The sequence below is a fragment of the Ochotona princeps genome, chromosome 10, assembly GCF_030435755.1.
Source record: "Ochotona princeps isolate mOchPri1 chromosome 10, mOchPri1.hap1, whole genome shotgun sequence".
In the NCBI taxonomy this organism is placed as follows: Eukaryota; Metazoa; Chordata; class Mammalia; order Lagomorpha; family Ochotonidae; genus Ochotona; species Ochotona princeps.
The window spans coordinates 70873666-70898981 of NC_080841.1; the positions used below are offsets into that span (position 1 = coordinate 70873666).

The window sequence follows — 25316 nt, forward strand, 5'->3', positions numbered from 1 at the left end:
GTCCTTGCCTTGCACATGCCAGGATCCCATATGGGCACCGGTTCTAATCCCGGTAGTCCTGTTGCCCATCCAGCTCCCTGCTTGTGACCTGGGAAAGGCAGTGAAGGATGGTCCAAGACCTTGGGACCCTCACCCAGAATAGAGGTGGTTTCCCTTTTTCCCACTGTTGAAATTGTTGGGTTGGCCACAGAGTACCCAGCGTATGTACCAACTGAACTGGAATTCAGTGTTTTACTTCGGAAGACTTAAGTTGAAAAGAAACTGTTTTGTCTTTTAAATTAATGGTAAATGGACTATCCTTTGTATTCAGTAGAACTTGGCAAGTAAATAACTTTCCTTTTCCTTCAAAGCAGCAGTTAATGCTATGTTTAAATTAGACCCTGGTTCAAATTCTTACTCTGTCACCTTGCAGGTTACTTTGTTTCCTCATCACCCAAATGCAATTTTAGCTCAGAATGCCAGCCTTGGAGGCATGTTAGCAGGAGAGATGTACAACAGGCATGCAAGCAAACAAAAATATAATCTTGTAAGATGAGCTCTTGAGGAAAGCTGAAACCTGGCCCATACTGTTTCTTGTGGTCATGAAAGGATTTGAGCATATGTCTATTGACTTTTTTCCAAGATTTATTTATTTTTACTAGGAAGATATACAGAGAGGAGAGACAGAGAGCAAGATCTTCTGTCCACTGATTCACTCCCGAATCAGCCGCTGAGCCGATCCAAAGCCAGGAGCCAGGGGCTTCCTTTTGTTCTCCCACGCGGGTGCAGGGTCCTCAACTGCTTTCCCAGGCCACAAACAGGGAGCTGGATGGGAAGCGGGGCTGCTGGGATTAGAACTGGTGCCCGTATGGAATCGGGGCATCAGAACGTGTGCAAGGCAAGGACTTTTAGCTGCCAGGCTACCACACCAGGCCCTGTTTGCTGTCTTCTAAGAAGCCAGGCACTATAGCTTGTTAAGTAGCTATCTATTCATTGCATTTAAAGGACTTCTTTCAGATACTCCTTTAAGAAATTCTTTTGAGTGATCTTTGTGCATATCCGTGGTAACATCTCTATGGCAGTAGTTATGCCTTCTTTCTATTGGATGCCTGGTCACTTGCTGTCCAGTGTGGCTTTCAGCCAGTGTCACTGTCGTGCTTTGTGTGTGTGTAAGCACTCTCTTGATTATATTCTTTAGCATTCAGGACTTCAAATTTAGTAGTTTTCAAGCTTGAGTGTGCTCATAGCCACTTCGGGGTGCATGGGATTCCTGTTGCAGTCTGAGGAGTCTGGAGGAGCCAGGATGCACCTCCCTGTCCCCCTGCAGACCTTACCATGGGCTTCATCACTCACACATCCCTTCTTCTGGGAACCTTTCCTTGACTTCCCTTTTATTAAACCTGTCGGTTTTAAGAACTTAGTGTGTGTTGGGATCATGTGGGAAGCGTGGTGCTGGGGTGGGTTTCTGTCTTGACTCAGCAGTATTCATTTTGAGCGGCCCCTTTGATGTTCTTGCAGATGACCATGGAGAGCAATCTGTGGCACACTGACAGGTTTGATCATACCTGCCTCAACACGATGATGCGTGTTTTATTTGTCTCTGATTTTTTTTGTTTATGTTATACTGTCATTTGTCTTCTACCAGAATTCCCAGAGGGAAAGGCGTGAGACTTTGTTAATGCCCAGCACAGTGCAGTGTTAAACAAGCAGGAGAGTGAGTAGTGCCTGTGCAGTCCGTCTGTTAGGCCATGTGACCCCAGAGAAAGTACTTCATCTCCCAAGGTCCCAGTTTCCTGCTGGACACAGTGGTGGCAGTAATCCTTGCTTGCTGTGGGAATCAGCTTTAAGATATGTGTTTGTTACTCAGTGTCGTAGTGAACATTAGACAGTCACAGGAAGTGGCAGCCATTATGATGCTGTGGTTGTCACTGCATTATGGAAAAGGTAAAATTAAACTCTGAATGAAAATGTTGACAATGTGATTTTTTACCGTTCAAATTCAGGATATGTGTTAATACTTACAAAGTCATTGCTTTATCTCAACTGAATATTTTATGTTTTAGGATTTAAATAAAATATCAGGAAGCAAAATCAAATGTACATGTTTTTTCTCCTTCAGGAAAACAAGGGAAGCGCTTGGAGCCCATGGACACCATCTTTGTCAAGCAGGTTAAAGAAGGAGGGCCGGCGTTTGAAGCTGGGCTGTGCACAGGTGCCTGTCCTTCTCCACAGTGCACCTTTTCCCTGCCGTTTCCTTCTCCTTGCGTGTGTGCCCCATTTCCACCTTCTGCTGTGTCTCCTGTGTTGTCACTAGTATTTATTAGGATGTACTGGTAATGCATTACTACTGTAATTATACTTTTTATGTAGCTAGTCACATGTTTCTGTATCCCCCAATGGATGAGTTTGAAAAGAAATAACAGCATAAATTGCTAAACTGCAGGCACTTGGAGTTGCCATACAGATACCGGGCCTTTGCTGCCTCTTTTAATGAACATATTTTGCATACAGTGAATTTTTACAAAGGATTACAAAATAGCAAAATAATGGAGGTATTTATTTCACATGATCAAAGTAATCTTCTTGGATGTCCAAGTTCTGCAAATGCCTGCCCAGTGCCCAGTTTCATCAGCATCAGCTAGTGGGTGTGGTCTGCTCAGCTGGTTAGAGTGGCTTTTTGTTCCACAATATTTTGTGACTCATGACTTAAGTGAAAATAAAGATTTCATTAAGTGTGTGTTCTACAATAATCTGTTGTTTTTAAACCTGAAATAATTTGAAATGAAAGAATGAAAAAATGCTTCTTTACCGTCTTTTGGATAAAATGTATCACAGCCACCAAATCAAACTGGGTAATATCATTGTTAGAATTCGTTAGGATGTGTTGTTGGTGCATTTCCTCTTTGTTGGCTCATTCACACTACTTCAGTGTCATCAGGTGTGACAGGGATGTTATGTCCACACGGGATCCCAGTACACCCCAGACCCTGTGAGCAGTGTGAAGTCCACACCCAAAGCACCAGCTTCCTGCTTCATCCTCTCCCTGCTCTGGCCTTTGTGTACCCTTTAGTATGTGTAAAATCAAAAGCATGTACTTAAGTTCTATATTACAATCTGTTCAGTAAGCCAACTGCATAGATTAGAATCCTGTTCAAGTGAGCTGGACTAAAACTGGAGGACACTGAAGAAATACAACTAATCACAATTTTAAGCCTATGCAATAATGCTTCTCTCTGAAGTGATAGGGTGGGTGGAGGCATGAATAGTATGGCCAGGGTCAGCTGTTGACCTTTCTTTCAGAAGTTTCTAAATTCATCTACATCTAGACAATTTCTTTAGAATATGGCTATATTTTATAAGAATCTGGCTGTGTTAATTTAAATTCATTTTTAAGTGGGACATTCAAAAGGATTAATAAAGCTACATCAAAAAGAAGAATATTGCTCAAGAAATATTTGAAAAGTATAAAAAGTAGCCTTGTTTACAATATCTTCAAGAGTTGTTTTTCTCGTTTTTGCAGGTGACCGAATCATCAAAGTCAATGGAGAAAGTGTTATTGGAAAGACCTATTCTCAAGTGATTGCTTTAATTCAGAACAGGTGAGAATCCTGAATGCTATTTAATTTTGGTCCGAGGTGGACTTTCTAGATGAGGGACCAAGTAGGTTTAATGTAGTCTTGTGTAAGGAATTGGAATGACGCTGGAGACGTGCAACTCTCCTTTGCACTGGATAATGCGCTTGGGAGTTGCCAAGGCCCAGCTTCCTGAAAATAGGTTACTTGTTGGTTTGTATTTGGCAGATTTCTCAGATTTAGGATAAAATCCTTTGCAAAGATTGACTGTTAAGATTTGTACTTTTATTTGAGGTATGTAATTTGTGTATAGTAAATAAATGATAGTTCATTTCATAATCTCTCATTAAGGTGTCATTTTAAAATTTTTATTATTTTCCACGATATAGTTTTGTAGGTAAAGAGCTTCTCCTTTTCTCTTTCCTTTCTCCTTCCCCATTCCCACCCACCCCACTATTTTCCTCCACATTGTTACAGTAGTATAGTATAGTCCTTCAGCAGCAGTGTTTTTTTTTCCTTTTTTTTTTATTAATTATTTTGCATTATGTGACAGTTTCATAGGCTCTGGGAATCCCCACGCCCCTCCCCACGCCCCTCCCCCCTGGTGGATTCCTCCACCTTGATGCAGTATTACAGTTCAAATTCAATCAAGATTCTTTCCTTGCAAACGTATACCAAGCATAGAGTCCAGCTACTTATTGTCCAGATGGGTTGAACAGTTTCTTGGGGAGACCATTTCTGGTCCGAAGTTAGAGCTGGTAGAATATCATCCCAGTCAATTAAGAGTCCCAATACAACATCAACAGCAATTTGCAACATTACAGCAGCGGTATTTTAAGTTGAGCAGGTATCTTAGTGCATCCTGGCACTGGCATTAGGGAAGCCAGTGGTTAAGGTGGTACATAGCTTTAAAATGTGAGTCATTTCATGCAGTAGTGATGGGGAACTGATTTCCTTCACTTCTCAGGCCATAAAAGGAATGTTTTTCAAACTTAGGATGTTTAATATTGCTTAAAATAGTAAATTCAAGGGTTCTTTGTTTTATGTTATTGACTTTTTAACTTGATGAACAGAGTATGTGCTAAAAATCTGTACTTTTCTTATGACTCAAAACAGTAAATACTGATATTTTGTGAGTTTTGCTCTGGAAATATTTAACATATTCTGTGATTCTCAAGTAGCAACATGCTGTAAAGAAAACGTGAGTGATTATAAACAGTACAAATATGGCACAATAATTACATATGTAAGAGTGGCTTCATTCTAGTGATGTGATTTTAATAGGAAAAAGTGTAAGAAAAACAAACTCTTCAGCAATTAAAAAAATACTTCTGAGTTGACTAGCTTCCTTATACATTTCTACTTCTGCTAAAGTTGTATAAATATATGTATTCAATTTCAGTGATACAACATTGGAACTTAGTGTTATGCCAAAAGATGAAGACATTCTCCAAGTGGTAAGTTTCATTTATTCTAATATGAATCATTTTCTTAGGTCTGAATGCTAAGAAACTATTTTTGAGATGAAGGTAGACAGAATTCACAAAAACAATTTTTTAAAAAACAATGTTTCAGTTAGCAGACCAGGAATTCTCTACATTTTACAAAGCCAAACAAGACGGTTGTCACTTTTGAAATTAACAGACATTGGAATGTGTAATTGACTCCACAGTAAACTCAATGCTGTTGTTAGGTTGAAACTGCTGGAGTTTGACCCAGCGTTGTCTTCCCCCTGGTTTTTTGAGAGTTCAAGTGCATTTGTGCAGAAACTAGAATCTCTTTTTGTTTTAGCATGAGGACAGGAATTTCATGAAAACCATTTCTTCATCTTCCAGCAAACACTACTGTTTGTAAATGAGTAAACCAAATATCTTTGCTAATGTTAGTCTTACCAAAGAACTGGAGCTGTATAGTGGAAACTGTAGCCTCTACTCTAAAATATTTTTCTTCTTTTCGGGAAGAAACAAACTGAATGGAATATTTAACTGCTTTGTTAATTTTAAATGATGATGAAAGTTAAAAGACAATTAAAATTTGTTTCCTTCAAGGAGACTACTTTTCTTCAACTGACTCTGCAGTTCAAGAGTATTAAATAGAACATACAAATCCCTTTGAGTAGCATTCTTGTTTAAGTCAGGTTTAGGAGATGACAGTGACCACCATAAAGCATTTTTTGGAAGTAATTTTAGTGAATGAATTTTTTTGTATTATAGCTAATGGCTAAGTTCAAGAAAAAGAAAGCTTATATGGAATCTCTGGTGTGGTGGGAATGGAAATGGTATGCTAATCTTTTTATTATTTGTGATGGCATAGTTTGAATTTAGCTGAGTAAAGGTCCTACATTAATCTTCTGTAAACATTTTTTATAACAGTATCACTAAAGCTGATCCTCATCATTCATCCTGTTCACTGGCATGTAAAGTGTGATTAGCTGAAATCCCAGAGACAAACCCAGTGTTCTCAAGGCATGCAGATTTTATTTAGGGATGGCTTATTACTGATAACAGAATCCCCTTCTTAAGCATACAGTGCTGGTGGCGTCTGACAAGGACGGTAGAGCTATCTGCAGCAGTTTTCCCAGGCATGTAGAAGCAGTTGTGGAGTTCGTGACCTTTTAATTCCATACACAGAGAAGCACACATAACCACTGAAGCCAATGGCTGTGAAAATCACTCAACAGAGATAATAGCAAATTCTCCTAAGTGCTTTTGTGTGGGCAATCTTCTAATTCCATTTTTCCAAGAATCTTGTGTATCTATTTGAAAGGCAGAGACAGAGGTTCTCTCACCCAATCGTTCATCCCCCAAAGCCCACAAATAACCAGAGCTATACCAGGCATAATCGAGGAGCCTAGAACTCAGCTGAGGTCTCCCACATGGGTGACGGGGATCCAGAGTGCTAGCATCACCACGTCTGGTCTCCCCAAGTGTGCATTAGCAGGAAACTGGAATTGGGAACAGGGCCAGGACTCAAACTCAGGCACTAATAAGGGAACTGGTCAATGTCCCAAGTGGTGTCTTAACTGCTGTGCCTCATACCCACCCTTCTAGTATTCTTAATTTTATTTATATATATATATATAAAATATGTATTTTTTTGGCAAGTCAGATTTACAGAGAGAAACAGACAAAAAGAGAAAAGATCTTGGCATTCACTGGTTTGTCCCTAAATGGCCGCAGTGGCTGGAGCTGAGCTGATCTGAAGCCAGAAGCCAGAAGCTTCTTTTGGTTCTCCCATGCAGATGCAAGGTCTCAAGGCTTTACACTGCCCTCCACTGCTTTCCCAGGCCACAGGCAGGGAGCTAGAAGGAAAGTGGAGCAGCCAGGACACAAACCCAGTGCCCATGTGGGATCCGCACACTTGCAAGGGAAGGATTAGATAATTGAGCCATCACACCAGGCCCCCTGCTAGTGTTCTTAACACAAAGTACACGAAGTTGATACACTGAAGATCATGAAGGCTTTCTGCTAATCCTTCCTTAGAAGCTAAAGACCTAGAGACAGAATTAATTTCTAAACCCAGGCTTTTTTCTGATCTTCAGTAGACTCTGTCCTTATCATGATGAAAGCATTCGTTGGATGCCATTAAAAACAAGGCCCCATGTCACAGAGTGACTGGCCCTATACTAAACCCGGAGGGAAAGAATTAAATGCAAATTTCCATAATGACCTGTTGTGTGGTCATGAAAAGAAACAGACCACTTAATGAAAGGAATAGTTTTCTAATGATATGGTTAGTAGAAAGTTAATTTGTCTTGTTAAATTGTATTAAAGATAAGTAAATGTAAAATAAAAGCAAAGCATAGACTGTTAGAAACGTGAAGATATGCAAACAAGTTGACATGAGCATATAGACCTTGGGGCTCATTAGTGAAGGGCTCTCGTGTGCTGCAACAAAAATTTGTCTTTAGAATACGTGCTTGAAACCAGCAGAAGTCTAAAAACCCATGGCCTCAGTGGTGGAGGAAGACTGGCTTTAAACATACTCTTAGTTCTCATTTGAGTGTATTTCAGTTCATCAGGCAGTCAATGAAGTGTTTGTTGTGCTGTTCTGTGAAGGGCATTAGATATGGCAACTTCTTTTCCACAAAAGTTGGTTTTCTATGAAATATTTATGTTCTTAAAGATCTTAGAAAATAATCAGATAAAAAACATTTAATTATTTGATAGCTAACAGAGTAAGAAGGAAAGAGATCTTCCATCTGTTGGTTCACTCCCCAGATGGACGCAATAGCCAGGGCTGGGCGAGGCTGAAGTCAGGAGAATATCCAGGTCTCCTGTGTGGTTGGTTGGCAGGGTCCAAATACTTGGGCTATCTTCTGTGCTTTTCCTAGCTATTAACCAAGAGCTGGATCAGAAGTGGAGTGGACAGGACTTCAACCAGCACCCATATGAATGTTGGCATCACAGACATTGTATGAACAGTTACACCACAGTGCTGGCCTCAGAGTCTGAAATTTCTAAAAGTCTGTTTCTCCATCTCTGGACCAGATTCTAGAGATAGCATGTTTTGCAATTTTTTAAATTTTTATTTTTATCTTTTATTAGACAGGTTTACAGAAAGGAGGAGAGACTGAAAGATCTTCTATCCACTGGTTCACTCCCCAAATGGCCACAATGGCCAGAGCTGAGCCAATCTGAAGCCAGGACTAGAAGATTCTTCAGGGTCTCTCATGTGCTTGCAGGGGCCCAAGGATGTGAGCCATCCCCTGCTGCTTTCGCAAGTCATAAGCAGGGAGCTGGATGAGAAGTGGAGCAGCTAGGACATGAACTGGCACACACCTGGCTTGCAGGTGGAGAATTAGCCTGTTGTACCACTGTGCCAGCACCTGAAAGATGTTATTTTATCACTGTAGAATATTTATTGTAGAAAACAAATGACATGAACTTCTTACAGGCAGTTTAGAAGTCTCCCGAGGCCTGTATTGCCTGGCTAGCCATAGGATTGGGCGGTCCATGGTAGTTTTGTCTCCTGGCCTCATGAATGGACCACAAGTTACCCTGGAAATGCTCAGCTCACTGCTGAGAGTTGGCACAGATCATTTAATGTGGTTTAAACGTTGACTTGGATTAGGACTGGTATATAACCATGAGTTATGGCTGGCAGTGATGTAATACTGAAAAGCACAAAGTGAAATTAGGAAATTTGTTATTTTTAAAAGAGCTCCTATTCTTGGCAGTCTTGTCTTCTAAACGAATACATCTATTTTGTATACACGCATGTCAGTCATTTTGACCAGTTTGCATTTTTCAGATACTATTACAAAATGAAAGGCATTTCTTGTTTAATTTTTAAAAAATGCTTTGTTTCTCTATGAAATGTTGCCTGTACACAAATAACATTTTTATCACCCTTCAAGTTCCTAAACAGTGAGACATTCTTAGTTGGTTGGGGATGCTATGGGAAGCTAATAACCAGCAGGACTTAATTTCTGCAGGAATGGAGGCAGACATGCTCATGAAGGCCTGTTCCTTTATAGATGGTGCCTTCTTGCTGGATCTTCCCTTGGTGTCAGGGCCAAGATGCTCTCCAGAGCCTTTTTGTGCAGCCATTAATTCTGCTGGAGAGCCTCCAGCCTCATGGCCCAGTCACCTCCTCAGGCCTTTATCTCCCAGTACCATCTTGGTGATGACTGGGTTTCTGCAGAAGGACTGGGAGGATACAGCAGTTAGGCTGTGGCACTGACCAAGGACAGGAGGACTGCACCTGTGTGTTCTAGTGCCACCCAGGTCCTTTGTTGGGCCTCAGAACTAGATTTTAGGTTGATTATTTCTGATGTCTCAGGAGACTTTTGGACAGTTGGTGGTGCTTGCCCAGGGTACCACTAGCCTGCTTTGTTTGACTCCGTGTTAGGCTTAACTGAGCTGAATAGCTCATCTAGTGCAGTGGGGCTAGGATTTGGACCTGCAGGCCTGCAACCAAGGCTTGCACTTTGAACCCAGCACTTCACGTTGTTCCAACTTGCACTTCTAGATTCTGAGCCACCCCGTGGATGTGACAAACTGAAAATGTTTTAGTTTACAGAGGTGTGTCTTTAGTTTTAACTAGAATAGCTGTTAAGTCATTTCATAGACTCTATCTTCAGTCCAACATTTTGTTTAATAATGAAGAACTAATTGTGAATTGAGGTAATTTTCTGCCAGGAAAGCAAGAGTTGGAATTCTAGAAATTTGTTTGAGACTCTTCAAGGATACCCACAATCATGTGATGCTTCTTTAGAATTTGTTTAAACGTAAGTGGGAACAGTGCTTGTTTGTGGAAAGCATTTCTGTTTAGAAAGGCATTCATCCTCCTCTTCCACACTGGGGCCTGGGTGGTATGTGTCTTGGTTGTTTCTGCGTCAACCACAGATGATGGCATTACATTACAAATTCACCTGTCCAGATGAGTTGTTAGGGAGAATTCTAATCTTACCAGTTTATTTATCAGTAAACTCTTTGTGTGTTACTTTTATTTTGTTACTGCTTAAATAGACAGTATTGTTGGGGTGGAGCAGTGATTTTTTTTTCTTAGGGTATCACTACTGAAAGCTGAACAGAAAGCCACTGTACCTGAAGTCCCGATCCACACTGTGAATATTAAATTTCCGTTAATGCGTTCTGTGCAGTTCTAGTCAGGTGAAGAATTCTGGGCGTTATCTTTCTTATTGTTTTCCCCTCGCTTTCTTTTCACTTAAGAGCTTTTGGACCTGATCGGTCTAACAGAGCTGCTACTAGTCTCTCTTCTTTAAGGATGGCTTCAATGTCACAATATGGACTATGAAACTACTATAAGATTAAAAAAAGGTAGGAGGGTAAAGAAAATTCAAGGGAGAATGCTGAAGTAGTATGTGAAAAGATAAAATGGGGAAAATGATTAGTTTTTAAAATTCTGTTGAATTCACCAGAACTGTTCAGTTGGAAGATATTTTAAACATTGACTCTATTCACCCAAATGCCCATAAATGTATCCATTTGCACTTAAAAGTAAAACTCAAAATGAGTAATAGTAAGGATGTGATTCTTGGGACATCGGTACAAAATTTCCTGGTCATATAATTTCAGACAAAATTAATGCAGCATGGTTTTAACATCATAGTATAAATTGCTTTGTCAGTAATACTTGGTGCCATTTAATTGGCACCCACTGACAACTCAAAAGATCCTCAGTGGTTAGTTAACATTGATATGTCCAACCATGAAAGAGTGGTAGCTTGTGAGAAGACACTCGAAGCCCGAGTCGTCTAAAGCTGTGTGAGTAGTGCAGCCCTCACCTCAGAGAGCTGCGTGTAGTGACCCATTCCAGTGGATGCACTGCACTGTTGGCCCAGGTTCTTCTGAGACTTTCCTCCTTGGCCTGCCTTCAGCAGGCAGTGGGTGTTCTGAGGAACATGGGCACCATGCTGACAAGGCATTCCTTGCAGTGCATTTTATCTCCTCTTAGTTGACTTCCCTCAATTATTTGGGAGCTAATTTGCATGTTTGTGCATACCTCTTGGAATGATTTGTTCCAGAAATTATTTCCAGGCATGTTGTGACAAGTGACCTCAGAGGCCTTGCCACTTCCACATGAGAATGGTACTATTTCACAATATTATTGGAACCAGGGGCCTTTAAGTTTGTAAGTAAGTAAATAGAAGTAAAGGCAGAGAAGCAAGTCTCAATTAAGAGAACATATGAGGTAATTCAATCATGCTTATGAATGACTTCATATTTCATTATCTCCACTCTACCTGCTTGCTTTAGACAATGGCACTGTATGTGCGAGAGATTACGTTTTGTCAGCTCGCTGTTCAGACATGCTCCCCATGTATGGGTTTAAGGATGCCTTCCGCCAGCTTTACTTAGAAGCAAGAGCCCACGGCTGTCTGATATTTGGGATTGCTCTTTAAGAGTCAGATTATGAAACATTTCTGCCAGTATTTAATGGTCATATGAAAGTTCATGGAAAATGCATATAATGAAAACACTATGAATAGCTCTCACAAGTTTTGGCACCAAAGTACTTAACTTTTAGTTCTATTTTCTATTAATTTTTTTTAAAGATTTATTTATTTTATTACAAAGTCAGATATACAGAGAGGAGAGACAGAGAGGAAGATCTTCCATCCGACGTTTTACTCCCCAAGTGAGCCGCAACGGGCCGGTGCGTGCCGACCCGAAGCCAGGAACCTGGAACCTCTTCCAGGTCTCCCACGCGGGTGCAGGGTCCCAAGGCTTGGGCCGTCCTCGACTGCTTTCCTAGGCCACAAGCAGGGAGCTGGATGGGAAGTGGAGCTGGCGGGATTAGAACCGGCACCCATATGGGATCCCGGGGCGTTCAAGGCGAGGACTTTAGCCACTAGGCCACGCTGCCGGGCCCCATATTTTCTATTAATTTTTTAAAGTACCCTTACACTTTTGTTATTAAAAGATAATTTTGTTCTCCAAGTTTGAATAAAGGAAGTACCTCTGAATTATTAGTTCTAAAACATTATTTCCTGAGCAGATATTCCAACTATATTAAGAAACAAAACAAAACAAAACAAAACAACCTCTTGGGGGGGAAATAGGGTCTTGGGCAAATGAGTTTATACTTTCCCCTGAAGTTTCACCATGTCCATTAATGTCATGGAGGCTTTGAAAATTCAGGCTGACCTTGACCCTTCCCTCCATGAGAACATGAAGGATTGATATAAACTGTAGGATATGCTATACCAAATGGCACCTGCTCCTGCAGACACAAGCACCATCACAAGAAAGATGGGCTGTGATGACAGCGCCCATGCTGCACAAGTACAACTGGATTGTAAGAATATTCTGCTGTGCATATTTTCTTTTATATAGTTAGCTTTAAATTTTCACTGCATTCTAGTCTGTGTTCTATAGTATTCATTATAAGGTAAGAATCACTTGAAGTCGTGTTTTTATGTAGTTATTTTCAGAAGCTCACAAAATACCATGTTGAAAGTTTTTACTTTTTGAGTAAAAACTATTTAACGAAACAGTCTTCTTTCTCCCAGAAGTGTAGTGTGGAGGCAGCTGCAGTCAGCTGGGAGCTCATGGCTGGGCTCCCAGGCGAGCAGGAGGCTGTGCTGTTCTTAGGGCACAATGGAGCCTTCCTCGTGTCACCTGGAAGCCACTCGGGGAAACATGAGAGCCCCACCAGGCTTCTGTGTGCAAGGGAAGCTTTGTAGCAGGCTGTCAGCCAGCCGAGCCTGCTGAGGAAGAGGCTATCAGGATGTGTGCTGCCAGAAGTGTTGGACTGTCCCTGGTGGTGGCTCAAGAAAGCTGGGAGAAGAGGCAGAGACGGAGGGGCTCCGCAGGGTGCTGAGCCCACTGTCCCTGCCTCCCAGAGCAGTCAGGACAGGTGTATCTTGAGCTCGCCTTTTGCAGCATCAACTTGACAACATAATTCCATCTTTGTATCAGTAAGCAGCTTCTATGTTTTCCTATTTTCTGCTAGCTACAATTTACAAAGGATGTCACAGCACTGGTAAGACATGCATAAGCAGCCATTTCCTTACTTTTTAAAAGTCATGTTTTGTAGAGATGTATAAATTTACTTAGAGAAATCTCTTCTTGGCATTAATTTTACTAATTTTCAGAAAGTATGCTTTTACTATTTTATATTTGGTTTCCTTTTATTGTCAAGCACATTACTGCTCTCCAAGCATAATGTTTTTCTATATGCGTGTTCCTTTTTTAAGCCTCTCCCCTTCCCCCTTGCTGGTGCTTGGCTGTTGTGTGTGGCTGTGCTTGAGCTTGGCGGGCTGTCTAATGCACACACAGGATGCAGTGAGTGAAGCTTGCTTGGCTGGGGGAGGGTATTGCCACACCAGGAGTCTCTCTGCTGCACTGACAACTTTAGTCTCCATAGTTAATTTCAGTGATTCCAAAGTCTCTAAAACTATTGCCAGCTAATTTTACAAATAGCTGATGACAACCTAAGTTGAGCTGCATGCCTGCCTGCTACTAATAGTGAAATGTCTCGTTGTGTAAGCAAGAGGTGAAATAAATTATTGAAGAAAATTTGACCTTAGCTTAAAATAAAAAAAATAAGAATCAACTTCTTAATATGTTTATGCCTTTAATGTATGTGCTTGATTATTTTGTAGCAAAATATTTAGCATGACTATCAAAAGACTCTATCAAGGTGGATTATTTGGGGGGACTCTAATAGTTCATTGACAAGACAGCTTAATAAATTATATGTAATTTGTGATATCAGTAGCACTTAAAATATATTTGGGTGAGATCTTTAATATTCGCACCTTCTCTCTGGCCAAAGGTAAGATTTTTTTTATTTTGTTTTGTTTTTTGCTGGCCTGTATAAGACAGCCATTTGCCATACCAACTACTAAGAAACGGGGAGATTTGGATGGGGAGAAATTTAGATTCAGTGTGGCTGTACTTCACTGGTGGGGGAAATAGCTGATGGGTTTCATGTCTTTTGAGGAAATAAGTGATGATAATGTGTGGAAAAGACTAGCTGTTCTTCAGATTTGCTGAGTGCCCTCTGTTGTGTGCGTGCCATAGTGAATGTGACCCAGAAGCAGGGTGGGCCCAAAGTACAGTACACTGCCAAGACAGGAACTCTCAATCCCACCATGAATTCCCAGTGATACTCCCCTCTGATTTCCATCCAGGCGTATTCTCAAGATGCCTACCTGAAAGGCAATGAAGCTTTCAGTGGTAATGCCCGCAACATCCCAGAGCCTCCCCCCGTCTACTATCCCTGGTTGCCCTCTGCACCTTCAGCCGTGGCACAGCCGGTTGAAGCATCTCCTCCGGACTCCTCGCTGAGCAAGCCACAAAGCAGTACCCCAGTACTGACACAACCTGCGCGGGCCTATAGAATGGAAATACAAGTGCCTCCGTCACCAACAGATGTTGCAAAATCCAACACAGCAGTGTGTGTTTGCAATGAAAGTGTAAGGACTGTTATTGTGCCTTCTGAGAAGGTTGTAGATTTGCTCTCCAATAGAAGTAACCACACAGGTCCTTCTCATAGAACTGAAGAAGTGAGGTATGGCGTAAATGAGCAGACCTCTCTAAAAACAGTATCAAGAACCACATCTCCACCATCACCAATTCCCACTGCCCGTGTAATTCATCATTCTGCAGGCTCCAGGTCGTTGGAACCTTCCAGAATTTTACTTAAATCTGGAAATTACAGTGGACATTCAGAAGGTATCTCAAGCGACAGGTCTCACGTGGTAGACTCCCCATCGGTATCTGTTAATCACTATTCCCCCAATTCCCATCAGCACATAGACTGGAAAAACTATAAGACTTACAAAGAGTATATCGATAACAGAAGATTGCACATAGGTTGTCGGACGATTCAAGAAAGATTGGATAGTCTGAGAGCTGCATCTCAGAGCACGGCCGACTACAGCCAGGTACCCAGCCGCACTACTTCGCAGGTACGACGTCGTAGCACTTCTCATGACCGGGTGCCCCAGTCCGTCCAGGTCCGGCAGCGCAGCGTGTCGCAGGAAAGACTGGAAGATTCTTTGCTGATGAAGTATTGTCCACGGAGTGCATCTCAAGGAGCGCTGACCTCTCCCCCTGTTAGTTTTAGTAACCACAGAACTCGGTCTTGGGATTACCTGGAGGGACAGGGCCACAGTGCAGAGAATGCTGGTTCTGAGAGTCAAACACCCGATTCCAACGGGGAGCGGAAGCAGACGTACAAGTGGAGTGGGTTTACAGAGCAGGATGACAGGCGAGGCATTTATGAAAGAACAAGGCAGCAAGAAATTCATAAAACTTTCCGGAGTTCGAATTTCTCCGTGGCCCCAGGTGTGCTTAGTGTGGATAATAGGCGAGTGACTGGTCGGGGAATGGGAGCTGCGGCACAGTTTAAAAAGACCCCCTCCGATCTGAAAACACTACAGTCAAGCAGAAATGTTCCCACTACTTGTGGAATGTCGCTGCCCCGGGGTGTCTCCCAAGACCGATCACCTCTTGTGAAAGTCCGAAGCAACTCCCTGAAAGCGCCCTCCGTACACGCCACGAGACCATCTTTCAGCCAGAACTCACTGGTTTCTGTCAAAGACCAAAGACCGGTAAGTCACCTGCATCAAAACAGTGTGCTGAGTCAGCAGCCGTGGTTTAGAGCCGGCAGTGGCCCCGAACACCAGGTGGACCCTGCAAAACCCCCCTCTTTCTCCGGAGCTCCTGCCAAGCCCGCTGCTCGGGAGAGCGAGAACTCCACCACTGCCAATGTGCAATCGCCCGTCAGTCCGAGGGATCCAGACCCAAACATACAAGAGGCTGAAACCCAGCAATTGCACACTGTAGACATGAAAGAGACGGTCGTCCTGCGAGAAAAACCTCCATCTGGTCGCCAAACGCCACAGCCTCTGAGGCACCAGTCTTACATCCTGGCAGTGAACGACCAGGAGACCGGGTCAGACACCACCTGCTGGCTGCCCAATGACGCCCGCCGAGAGGTCCACATCAAGAGGCTGGAGGAAAGGAAGGCCTCCAGCGCCAGTCCGCCCGGCGACTCGTTGGCATCCATCCCGTTCATAGGTGGGTAGTTCACCCAGGGCCGGCGTCCATGGGTTGACATCAGCTCACACAGTGACTGTAAGAAACATCCAGAAAGCCCTTCTTCCAGGTCAGCAGGCCTAGAAACCTTGCACTGGGATTTTAAAATCCCTGTTCAGGATTTTGTAAGCTATGCTTTAACTAGAGCCATAAGCTTTTTACCGGCTTAAAAGTCAATTCTAGCATCAATTGTGCTTCAGATAACAGCTACTTGAGTACAATTGGGTTTCTTTTTTTCAGTTTTAATTTTGATGAAACAAATTCCTGCCAGCAAGGGCCTAGAGAATCAGCTATACAGTTTGGTTCATTGAACTCAAAAGCCAAGCCTAGCCACTTGGGTCATTAAGTAATCAGAGCTTCATGTAAACAGTGCCTTCTCTTACTAATGTGCATGTTGATAGTCCTTACTTGAGCTGAGAGAAAAGCACTTTTCATTTTTAGATGACTTTGGCCTGGATTTGAGAAAGTCCCTTCTGGTGCAGGCTGATGTCACGACCATGGCCCCCAGCATCCCCTCCAGCCTGATATGTTGTCCAGGTGGCAGCCAGTGGGATGTTTTTCCCATGTCCTCTGGAATTCCCTGTTTCCTTCCCATCCCATCCAGAATTGAATCCAAAACCCTCTCATGGCCTGACTGCACTGATCGGGGACAGCCTCCCAGCACTGGTCCACATCTCTGATGCCTGCTCTTAGAGTCTTCCTGCTACATCCTGCTGGTGTGGGCCATACCACGCTGCCTGCCTGGGGCTGTCCAGCTCTTTCCCAGTCTGGACGCCTGGCACAGACACTCAGAAGGCTGTCCCTCCCCTCACTACAGCTGGCTCTCTGCACCACCTCCCGGCTGGCCTATCCAAAAGAAGGACCACACATACACACGGGACTCCATTTGCTTCCTCTTAAGCACCCATGTGTATCATCTTAACACTTGTTTCCACTTGATACAGTTTGTGGTTTTTCTTTTTTAATCACATTTCTCTGTAAAACTAAGCCAAGGTTTTAAATCTGGTTTACTTGTATGTCCCTCAGGTCTAGAACACTGCACTCTATAAATAATTGTGGAAATAACGGTTCAGTGATAACTTTGAGATGATGCTTAGATAGCAAAACAAAGTTCTGGTCACAATGATTATACAACGCCAGCACATTATCAGCCAGCAGGGTTATGATTTATGTTCTTAGCATTGTTTGCATGTTGTCAATGACAAATTTAAGGTCGAGAAGTTCAGTAATTTTCGGGGATCCCTCAGTTAATGGGTGATGGAGATAGGGACTCTGGCATTGCCTGCTTCAGTCTCGTCATGGAGCATGACTCTAGATGGCAGCGAATCAGAGAGTGTGTGGAAAAGCCTTTCAGAAAAGAGTTCCCCCAACTTGTATAGTAGAATATGTATCTCTTGAGCAGTGATGCAGAGTGTTTCTTTTCCAGGGAAACTTGTGTGAAGCTATTAGTCTATTGCGCTATCACTGGATGCTCTGCAACTTTAAAAAAGGTTCACTAACTGACAATTTTTATTGCTTTGTATATCCAAGTTACAATAAGCACTGTGGAGATTCTCAGCCTTTCGCTCATATCGTCTACGTTTCACGTCAAGCTGAGCAAACAGCAAAATCTTGTAGCTAGGACCTTAGATATCATGTAGATAGCGTTAAAGAAAGTTAATGATTATTTTTGTGATACTTGTAAAACATAAAAAATGCTACAATCTGTGGTTCCCTTTTCCAGGCCTCTCAGATCCTACCAAGCAGTAATCTCACATTTTCTTCTTACGTATTAGGAACAATGCAGTCTGAGTACCCTCTGGTGACCTTGCTAGTGTTTCCTGCGGTTACTGAGAAGTACATGAACAACCAAGAGAAAAAGCTGAGGAAAATGTCAACTGGAGACTTATGTAATCCTACAAATACAATCCATGGAAGCATACCATTTTATTAATCATTGAGGGTGGAGCTGCTCACCAAATTAGTCCTGATCTTTTTCTCCTTTGAGGGCACATTAGAGTCTCCTTCATAGTGAAAAGCATCCTTTGTTTTATGAAGCACTGGTTTTTTGGAGCTACCCAGCAAAAGAATGCCATCATAGTCCCTCATTTCTGAAGGTTAGCATATGGCATGTACTTCTTGTGGGACCAGTCATGTGAGGGTATGTTACAAACTTAGGTCCATGGAGAAATAGAATTAAAAGCTAATGTGCATTTGCCACGACTTATGTGAAGTGCCCTCATACAGCCCTTGTGGAGTCGGAGGAATAATCAGAAGGGAGGCACTGACATAGAGTATGTGTCCCTGTGTTGCTGTGTGTGAACATATCCCATGAATGTGTTCCCAGAGGTGGAGTGAAACCCACCTCCTGAGAGTTTTCATTTTCGGTTCTTAGCGAATCAAATGAAGCAAAAACACTGAGAAAAAAATCAGTATATAATTTTTTGAAGGATTTATGTATTTGAGTGTAGGAGTTGGTAGAAGAGCTTGGTGGGGAACAGGAAGGAGACACAGATCTGCTCCTCTAGTACACACTGGCTGTGAACCAAGGGCCAGGAGCTTCCTCCACATCTCCCATGTGGGTGCCAGGGGCTCAAACACCTAGATCGTCCTCCACTGCTTTCCCAGACACATTGGCAGGCAGCTGGATGGGAATGGAGCAGCTGGGAGTCTTAACTGGCACCCATACGGGTTGCCAATGTCACAATCAGTGGCTCAACCCATGGCATTACAGCATCAGCCCATCTGTATCTAATTTTCACAGCCTAATGTCAAAACTGTATTTTTATGCTTACTACATTTGGATTTTTTGTCTGACCTTGAAGGGAAAAATATTTATTACTCTGCTCTAAAGACCATGTTGTTCAATACATAAATACCTACAAATGTCCAATCATTAGAGTTGTCCATGTTTCAGTGGGTGTAAGTTATGAAATTGTTACTGCAATTCTTTCACTGTTGGATTCTAGAATTTTATTTGGTGCAGAAGTGTTTCTCTTGCCAGTCTAGTTGTATAAAGTACGTACTTTACAAAAGGTAGACTAGATGCCCGTGCTGACATAAATCACGATGCTTTGTGTTGTTTCCCAAAGCATTTTGCAAGAGCGCTAATTGCACCCCTCTTGAAGCCCCATGCTCAAATACACTGGTCTGCAGACACGTTTGATCCTCCTGTCTGTGTTGGCCGCCTCACACTGCTGACATGAATTTACTAGGAAGAATAGAAAATGACACTTGTCAGAAAACTCATTTAGAATTTCCCATGGGTTTGTTGACTGCAGAACACACCTAGGGGAGTGTTAGCATGTCGTATATGCACCTTTACGTACCAGTGAGAAGGTAGAAGTTGGATGTTTGAACTGGGTGACGGCATCTCTGGCCAGCTCATACACAGGGTGACAGGGCTTGGTGCTTCACCATAAGATCCATGACCTGGTGACCACAGACTACAGGTGTGCGTTACTACGTTAATGTCCCTCTCGTAATCTTTCTTCTTCGGTATGCAGTGTGTTATCGTCTTTCTTACTGTGTCACTTGAAAAAAAAATCAATTACTTACTTGAAAGGCAGAGTTAAAGGGAGAGAGAGAGTGCTCCCATCCACCTGTTCCTTCCCCAGCTTGCGTCTGAAACCAGGAGCCAGGCACTTCTTGCAGGTCGCCCACGTGGGTGAAGGGGCCAAGACACTTGATGCTTTCCCAGGCACATTAGCAGAGCTGGATGGCACTCAAACCACTGTCACTATTTGGGAGGCCAGCATTACATGCGACAGCTTTATCAGCTATGCCACAGATCCAGGCCTTACTGTGTCATCTTAGTTTAATAAATGCAGTTTCTTCAGCATGCTATTTTTGTCAACCCTTTGATCTGATGTTCGGTAATTTATTTTAAGTAAGATTTTCTTGGGGATTCCAGTATTTTTTTTTAGGATGACTTTTTTCATTTGGTTTAACCTAAAGAAATAATGAGAAAGTGGCATTGTTAAAGATGAGCTGCTACTTGTAAAGAAAGACTTTCTGCTGCATATTAAGATAATTTAACATGGTGACTGCCATTCCTTGTTCTAAAACTTAGTAGTATGCAAGAAAAGGGTATTTATCACATTTGAATATAAGATAATGACTGATAGGGTTTTTTCTTCATTTTCTTAAGGAAAATGATAGGATAATTGAGATTTAAAAATCTCCAAGATTGTCAGCATTTGGCATGTTTGAGGTATAGCTTGGCATTTTAGATCTTTTTCAGTCAGTGACCCTGCTTTTGGAGTGGGAACAGAAATCGTGAGGAATGTTTGCATTATATGGCTACTATTTTGGAACTACTGGTTTGATATTATGTCTATCTGATCCACGTTTCAACGTGGTACTAATTGATTGGCAAAAGGGGTAATTCATTCTTACAGGCTATGCTTTCAGAACTACTTGGAATTGTCAAAGTAATAACCATGTAAGTGGATCTTTTTTTTTTTTTTTAAAAGGTTGTGGATTACTTACTTTTTTTTTTTTTTTCAAGACTCTATTCATTTTATTACAGCCAGATATACAGAGAGGAGGAGAGACAGAGAGGAAGATCTTCCGTCCGATGGTCCACTCCCCAAGTGAGCCGCAACGGGCCGGCGCGCGCCGATCCGAAGCCGGGAACCCGGAACCTCCTCCAGGTCCCCCACGCGGGTGCAGTGTCCCAATGCACTGGGCCGTCCTCAACTGCCTTCCCAGGCCACAAGCAGGGAGCTGGACGGGAAGTGGAGCCGCCGGGACCAGAACCGGTGCCCACATGGGATCCCGGGGCCCCCAAGGCGAGGACTTTAGCCGCCAGGCCACGCCGCCAGGCCCAAGTGGATCTTTTTTTAAAGCAAACCAAATGTTTCCTTCATTGGTGCTCTGGTAGACTGGTGTTAGAGCAGCGCGGCCAGCGCGGGGATTGCTTTCCTGTTGTGATGCATTCTTTGCCTTTTCCCCTCCAGATGAGCCCACCAGCCCGAGCATTGATCATGACATTGCACACATCCCTGCTTCCGCCGTAATCTCGGCTTCCACCTCTCAAGTCCCCTCCATTGCAACTGTCCCTCCCAGCCTCACGACCTCCGCTCCTTTAATCCGAAGGCAACTGTCACATGACCATGGTAGGTTTGAAGAGCGGCTATGCAAACACCTTGCTCTCAGTTCCTCCCTGAGAATCGCAGACAGCGTCTTTTCACCAGAAACTGAATCCGGGAGCAGACTCCACAAATGTCTCAGTGTTGGATTTCAATTACAGAGTCTGTCGGGACCCCTGGCCTGGATGCCCAGCCCACCTCAAAGACAGAAAGGTCCAAGTCCTACGATGAGGGCCTGGATGACTACAGAGAAGATGCCAAATTGTGAGTCTCAGGTGTAGTACGTTAAATCTTTGTGTATGCATGGCTATTCAGCATAACTTTGACATGTAAATACTGAATCTAATGTCTGTCTGGTATTTTATAACTATAAAATTATACATGCAAATCAAATCAGTTATTTGTTAACAAACTCAGTTAAGCTTTAAAATTTTTTAAAAATCAAGTGATAAACAGACATATTAGCATATTAGATATTCTCAGTTTCTCAGTTCTCTGATATATTTGCTTTTGTGTAATTATAGAGTGATTCCAGGCATTGAATCGCATATGCACATGCCTTATATATAGTATGTGAGTTATTTAACGGTATGTGCACAGATTTTAGAGTTTCTATTTCATGATTGTTTCATTTCCCATTGAATTGTTGGGTCATAATACATTTAACCAGTATTGTGTCTCCCATTATTAGACATGTAGATTCTTATGCTGCTACAGTTAATACGTCACTGGCTATATTTGTGCATACTTCAATTAGCACAAGTGTGATTTCAGTTGAAAATAGGACTGTTCCATGAGTGGGCGGGTGTATTTTTCATATTTGCGTCTGTCAGACACTACCTGTCCAGAACACACAAGGTCACATTGCTCCCAGCAGTCTGTGGGTTCCCTTCCACTCCTTTCGCCAGCACAGTGTGGCATTTACCTTTGATTCTTGGTGGCCCTAATGGCGTCATATTACAGTTGTGATCCAAAACCTTGTCATCTATTGAGTACCATTTCATAGATCAAATGCTTGTATTCTTTTTGGATAATTGCCTTTTTGTTTTTTTCTGTCCATTCACTACTGATTTTCCTTCCATGTGCTTTTACATAAATAAAATTAGTCCTCTGATAAATATTGGAAGTTTGTTCCTACTTACTAGTGTTCATTTCTGGGCAGGTGTTCTGCCACGGTGGGTTCAGATGCCGTTTAGGCTGCCTGCATCCTGTGTGAGAGGGCCTGGGCCAGAGTCCATCTCTGCGCGCCAGCTTCCTGCTCAGTCTCAGCTGTCGTGGCCACTCTGGAGAACCAGGATGGGAGAGAACCCTTTCTTTCTGTCCTTGGCCCTTCAAATAAACTTTTTTTTCTATTTTTTTAAAGATTTATTTTTATGGGAAAGTCAGATATACAGAGAGGAGGAGAGACAGAGAGGAAGATCTTCCATCCGATGGTTCACTCACTCCCCAAGTGGTTGCAACGGCTTGAGCTGAGCTGATCCAAAACCAGGAGCTCTTCTGGGTCCTGCACATGGGTGCAGGGTCCCAAAGCTTTGGGCCGTCCTCTCCTGCTTTCCCAGGCCACAAGCAGGGAGCTGGATGGGAAGTGGGGTTACCAGGATTAGAACCGGTGCATGCAAGGCGAGGACTTCAGCCACTAGGCTACAGCGCCAAGTTTTCTAGTTTTTTTTTTTTTTTTAAAAATCAAGGAAAAATTGTTCAAAGTGTTTCTACAGTTGTATTTGCTAATTTTTTCCCCATAGCTACTGAATTTTTAATCTTACCAAAAAGCCTGTCCACAATTATAACGGAATTCTTCCATGTTCACTTCTCAAATTTGCATGTTGTTGTGATAGCAACAGCTTTGATTTGTTTGGAGCTAGTTTCTCATTAGTGAGGTGGAAGCCAACTGTGCTTTCCAATCTCTTGTCGCCAGAGCACCCATTGCCACTCTCCCCTTTCTGACCTGTTCTCTGTACTGTGTTAGTCTATGCAGTTACTGAGTTTTATTTGGGACTCTGCTGTTTAATTGACGCATGTCCACGTTAACTAGCTTCCAATAAATCTAGCAGTGGAATAATTCCTTTTCAGTAGGTGGCTATTGTCCGTCGTTACCTGTTTAGAATCTTGCTGTTTTTGTTAATGTTATATTTCAACCTCAAGTTCAGGCTTTCTAGTTCTTGAATCCTTATGCATATTTTTCATTGACACAGTGTTTAATTTACAGATCAATTTAGTGAATGTTGATGACTTTTATACTGAACCTTCTGTCAAAGAGCAGTTTGTCCTTTTTTATGACCTCATCTTTGTTTAAGAGCCTCTGAGAGTTATGGTTATTTCCATTCCTATAAAACTCATGGGGGCCAGTGTTGTGGTACAGTGGGTTAGCTGCCACTCATGACATCGGTATCCATATTGGAACACCAGTTGGGATCCTAGCTGCTCCATTTTCAACCCAGCTCCTTGCTGATGTATTCAAATACTTGGGGCCCTGCCACCCATGTGGGAAACCCCAATAGAGTTCCACTGTAGTGACTTTGGTCTGGCCCAGCCCTGCCTCTTACAGGCATTTGAGTATCCAGTGGACACAAGATCTCTCTCCCTTCCCTCTCTGTTACTCCCTTTCAAATAACTACATTTTTTAAGCAAAACAAACAGAAAACAGTTCTTTCTGGACAGCTCAAGGGGGTGGCTGGGGTAGGTGACCAAGCTTGCAGGAATTTCACTGATGCCATAGAATTTGTGAGCCATTTGCTTGTCCCCCCTTATGGCTGGTGCACACAGCCTCATTTTGGGACCCTTGGCCACCCTTTTCTGATTCAGCCCCAGTGCCTATCCCTATGGCTCCCAGCAAAGGACCAACGGTTGCGCTCGCTCTCAGAGCAGGCATGGTGGTTTAGCTTGGGCTGTGCATTCCATGCTTCCCTGTCTTCCTGTATGTTGTATACTTCATGTCATGGTCTGGATCGTGGCTCAGTATTTGTTGATACTGCAGAAGATGGGCATCACAGCTTAAAATTTTTCTAAGTTCCAGTTATGAAGTTTGAAATAAGAGAAGCAACTTTGTCCTCTAATATAAGTTAACTGATTTTGAGAACTATAATTGATGTGAACCTGTCTTCTGAAGCTCTAAGCCTTTTTGTGTAGCAAAAGTTAGTAAGTTCTTGAATTCAGCGCTTGTGTTTGAAGGGGAAGGTGTGGGCGGTGACTCGGCGCTTGTGCCATTTGTGGCACACGGGCGCCACCTGCTGGCTGAGTGCAGATGCTCTATTTTTTGGCATCGACTGCTTCTGGCCACAGAAGATCCTTAACCCTGCACCACAGTTGTGCTTAACCAGTAACTGGAAGCCTAAGGTTGAATCTCAGTAGTTGTTTCTTTGATCTTTAAAAAAAAACTCACACTGACACTGTAAGCAAAACATCTTACAATTTACTAGGTCAACCAAGAAAACTTTTATAATTAAATTTGAGTTTCACTATTTGATGTTGGGCCTTTGGTGTAGTGGCTAAGGTTCTCCCTGGTACCCCGGCTCACTGTATTGAGGGCCTAGATTTGAAAACTGTTTGCATTTCTGATTCTGGCTTTCTGCTAATGCATGCCCTGGGAGGTGGTAGGCTCAAGTGTTGGAGTCCCTTTGGGTGAGATTTGGGCTCTAACTGTGGCCTGATCAAGCCTAATCTGTTGCAGGCATTTGGGGAATGAACCAGTCATTCTGTCTCTATGTCTCTGCCTTTCATATAAAAAATGTAAAATTAAAAAACAAAACTAGCTGTCTGTCATGTTGAACTGAGAACATCTACTGTGGTTAGGATTATATGTCAGCTCATCAGTGAAGGGTTAATTATAATATTCAGATTTTTACATCTTTATGAAGTTTTTGATTACAAATGTTTGCATCCTTTTTTTCCAACAGGTCCTTTAAGCACGTGTCTAGCCTGAAGGGAATCAAGGTTGGTAGCCAGCGTCATGAAATACCAGGGAAATGAGACATGTTTCTGTTGACTTTCATCCACTCTATCTCTTCCTGCAGAAGCGTTTCTGTAATCCATTAGACATTTAATAGTTAAAGTTTACACCTTTTTTATTTTTCTGAAAGTGTCAGTACTTTGGGAAAGTAGGTAGAAAGTGTTCTTTGATGTCTTAACATGTTCATTACACAAACTAGGCTCATTCATCTGAACTATGTAACTGTCCA

At 42.6% G+C, this 25316-nt stretch overlaps 1 protein-coding gene across 3 annotated transcripts in view; it reads left to right on the forward strand.

The window, feature by feature from the left end:
• ARHGAP21 (Rho GTPase activating protein 21) overlaps positions 1–25316 on the forward strand; it is a 124430-nt gene that overhangs the window by 75180 nt on the left and 23934 nt on the right. For 2 of the 3 annotated variants that reach the window (XR_009246215.1, XM_058669599.1), the window contains exons 4-11: positions 2099–2191; positions 3500–3578; positions 4954–5008; positions 12975–13004; positions 14158–16051; positions 21010–21168; positions 21303–21405; positions 25035–25071. Coding sequence is in view for 2 of the 3 variants with exons in the window: in XM_058669599.1 (XP_058525582.1) it covers positions 2099–2191; positions 3500–3578; positions 4954–5008; positions 12975–13004; positions 14158–16051; positions 21010–21168; positions 21303–21405; positions 25035–25071 (2450 nt within the window). In the remaining variant the exon portion in view is untranslated. The remainder of the gene's footprint in view (positions 1–2098; positions 2192–3499; positions 3579–4953; positions 5009–12974; positions 13005–14157; positions 16052–21009; positions 21169–21302; positions 21406–25034; positions 25072–25316) is intronic. The other variant, XM_058669600.1, reaches the window with a different exon arrangement.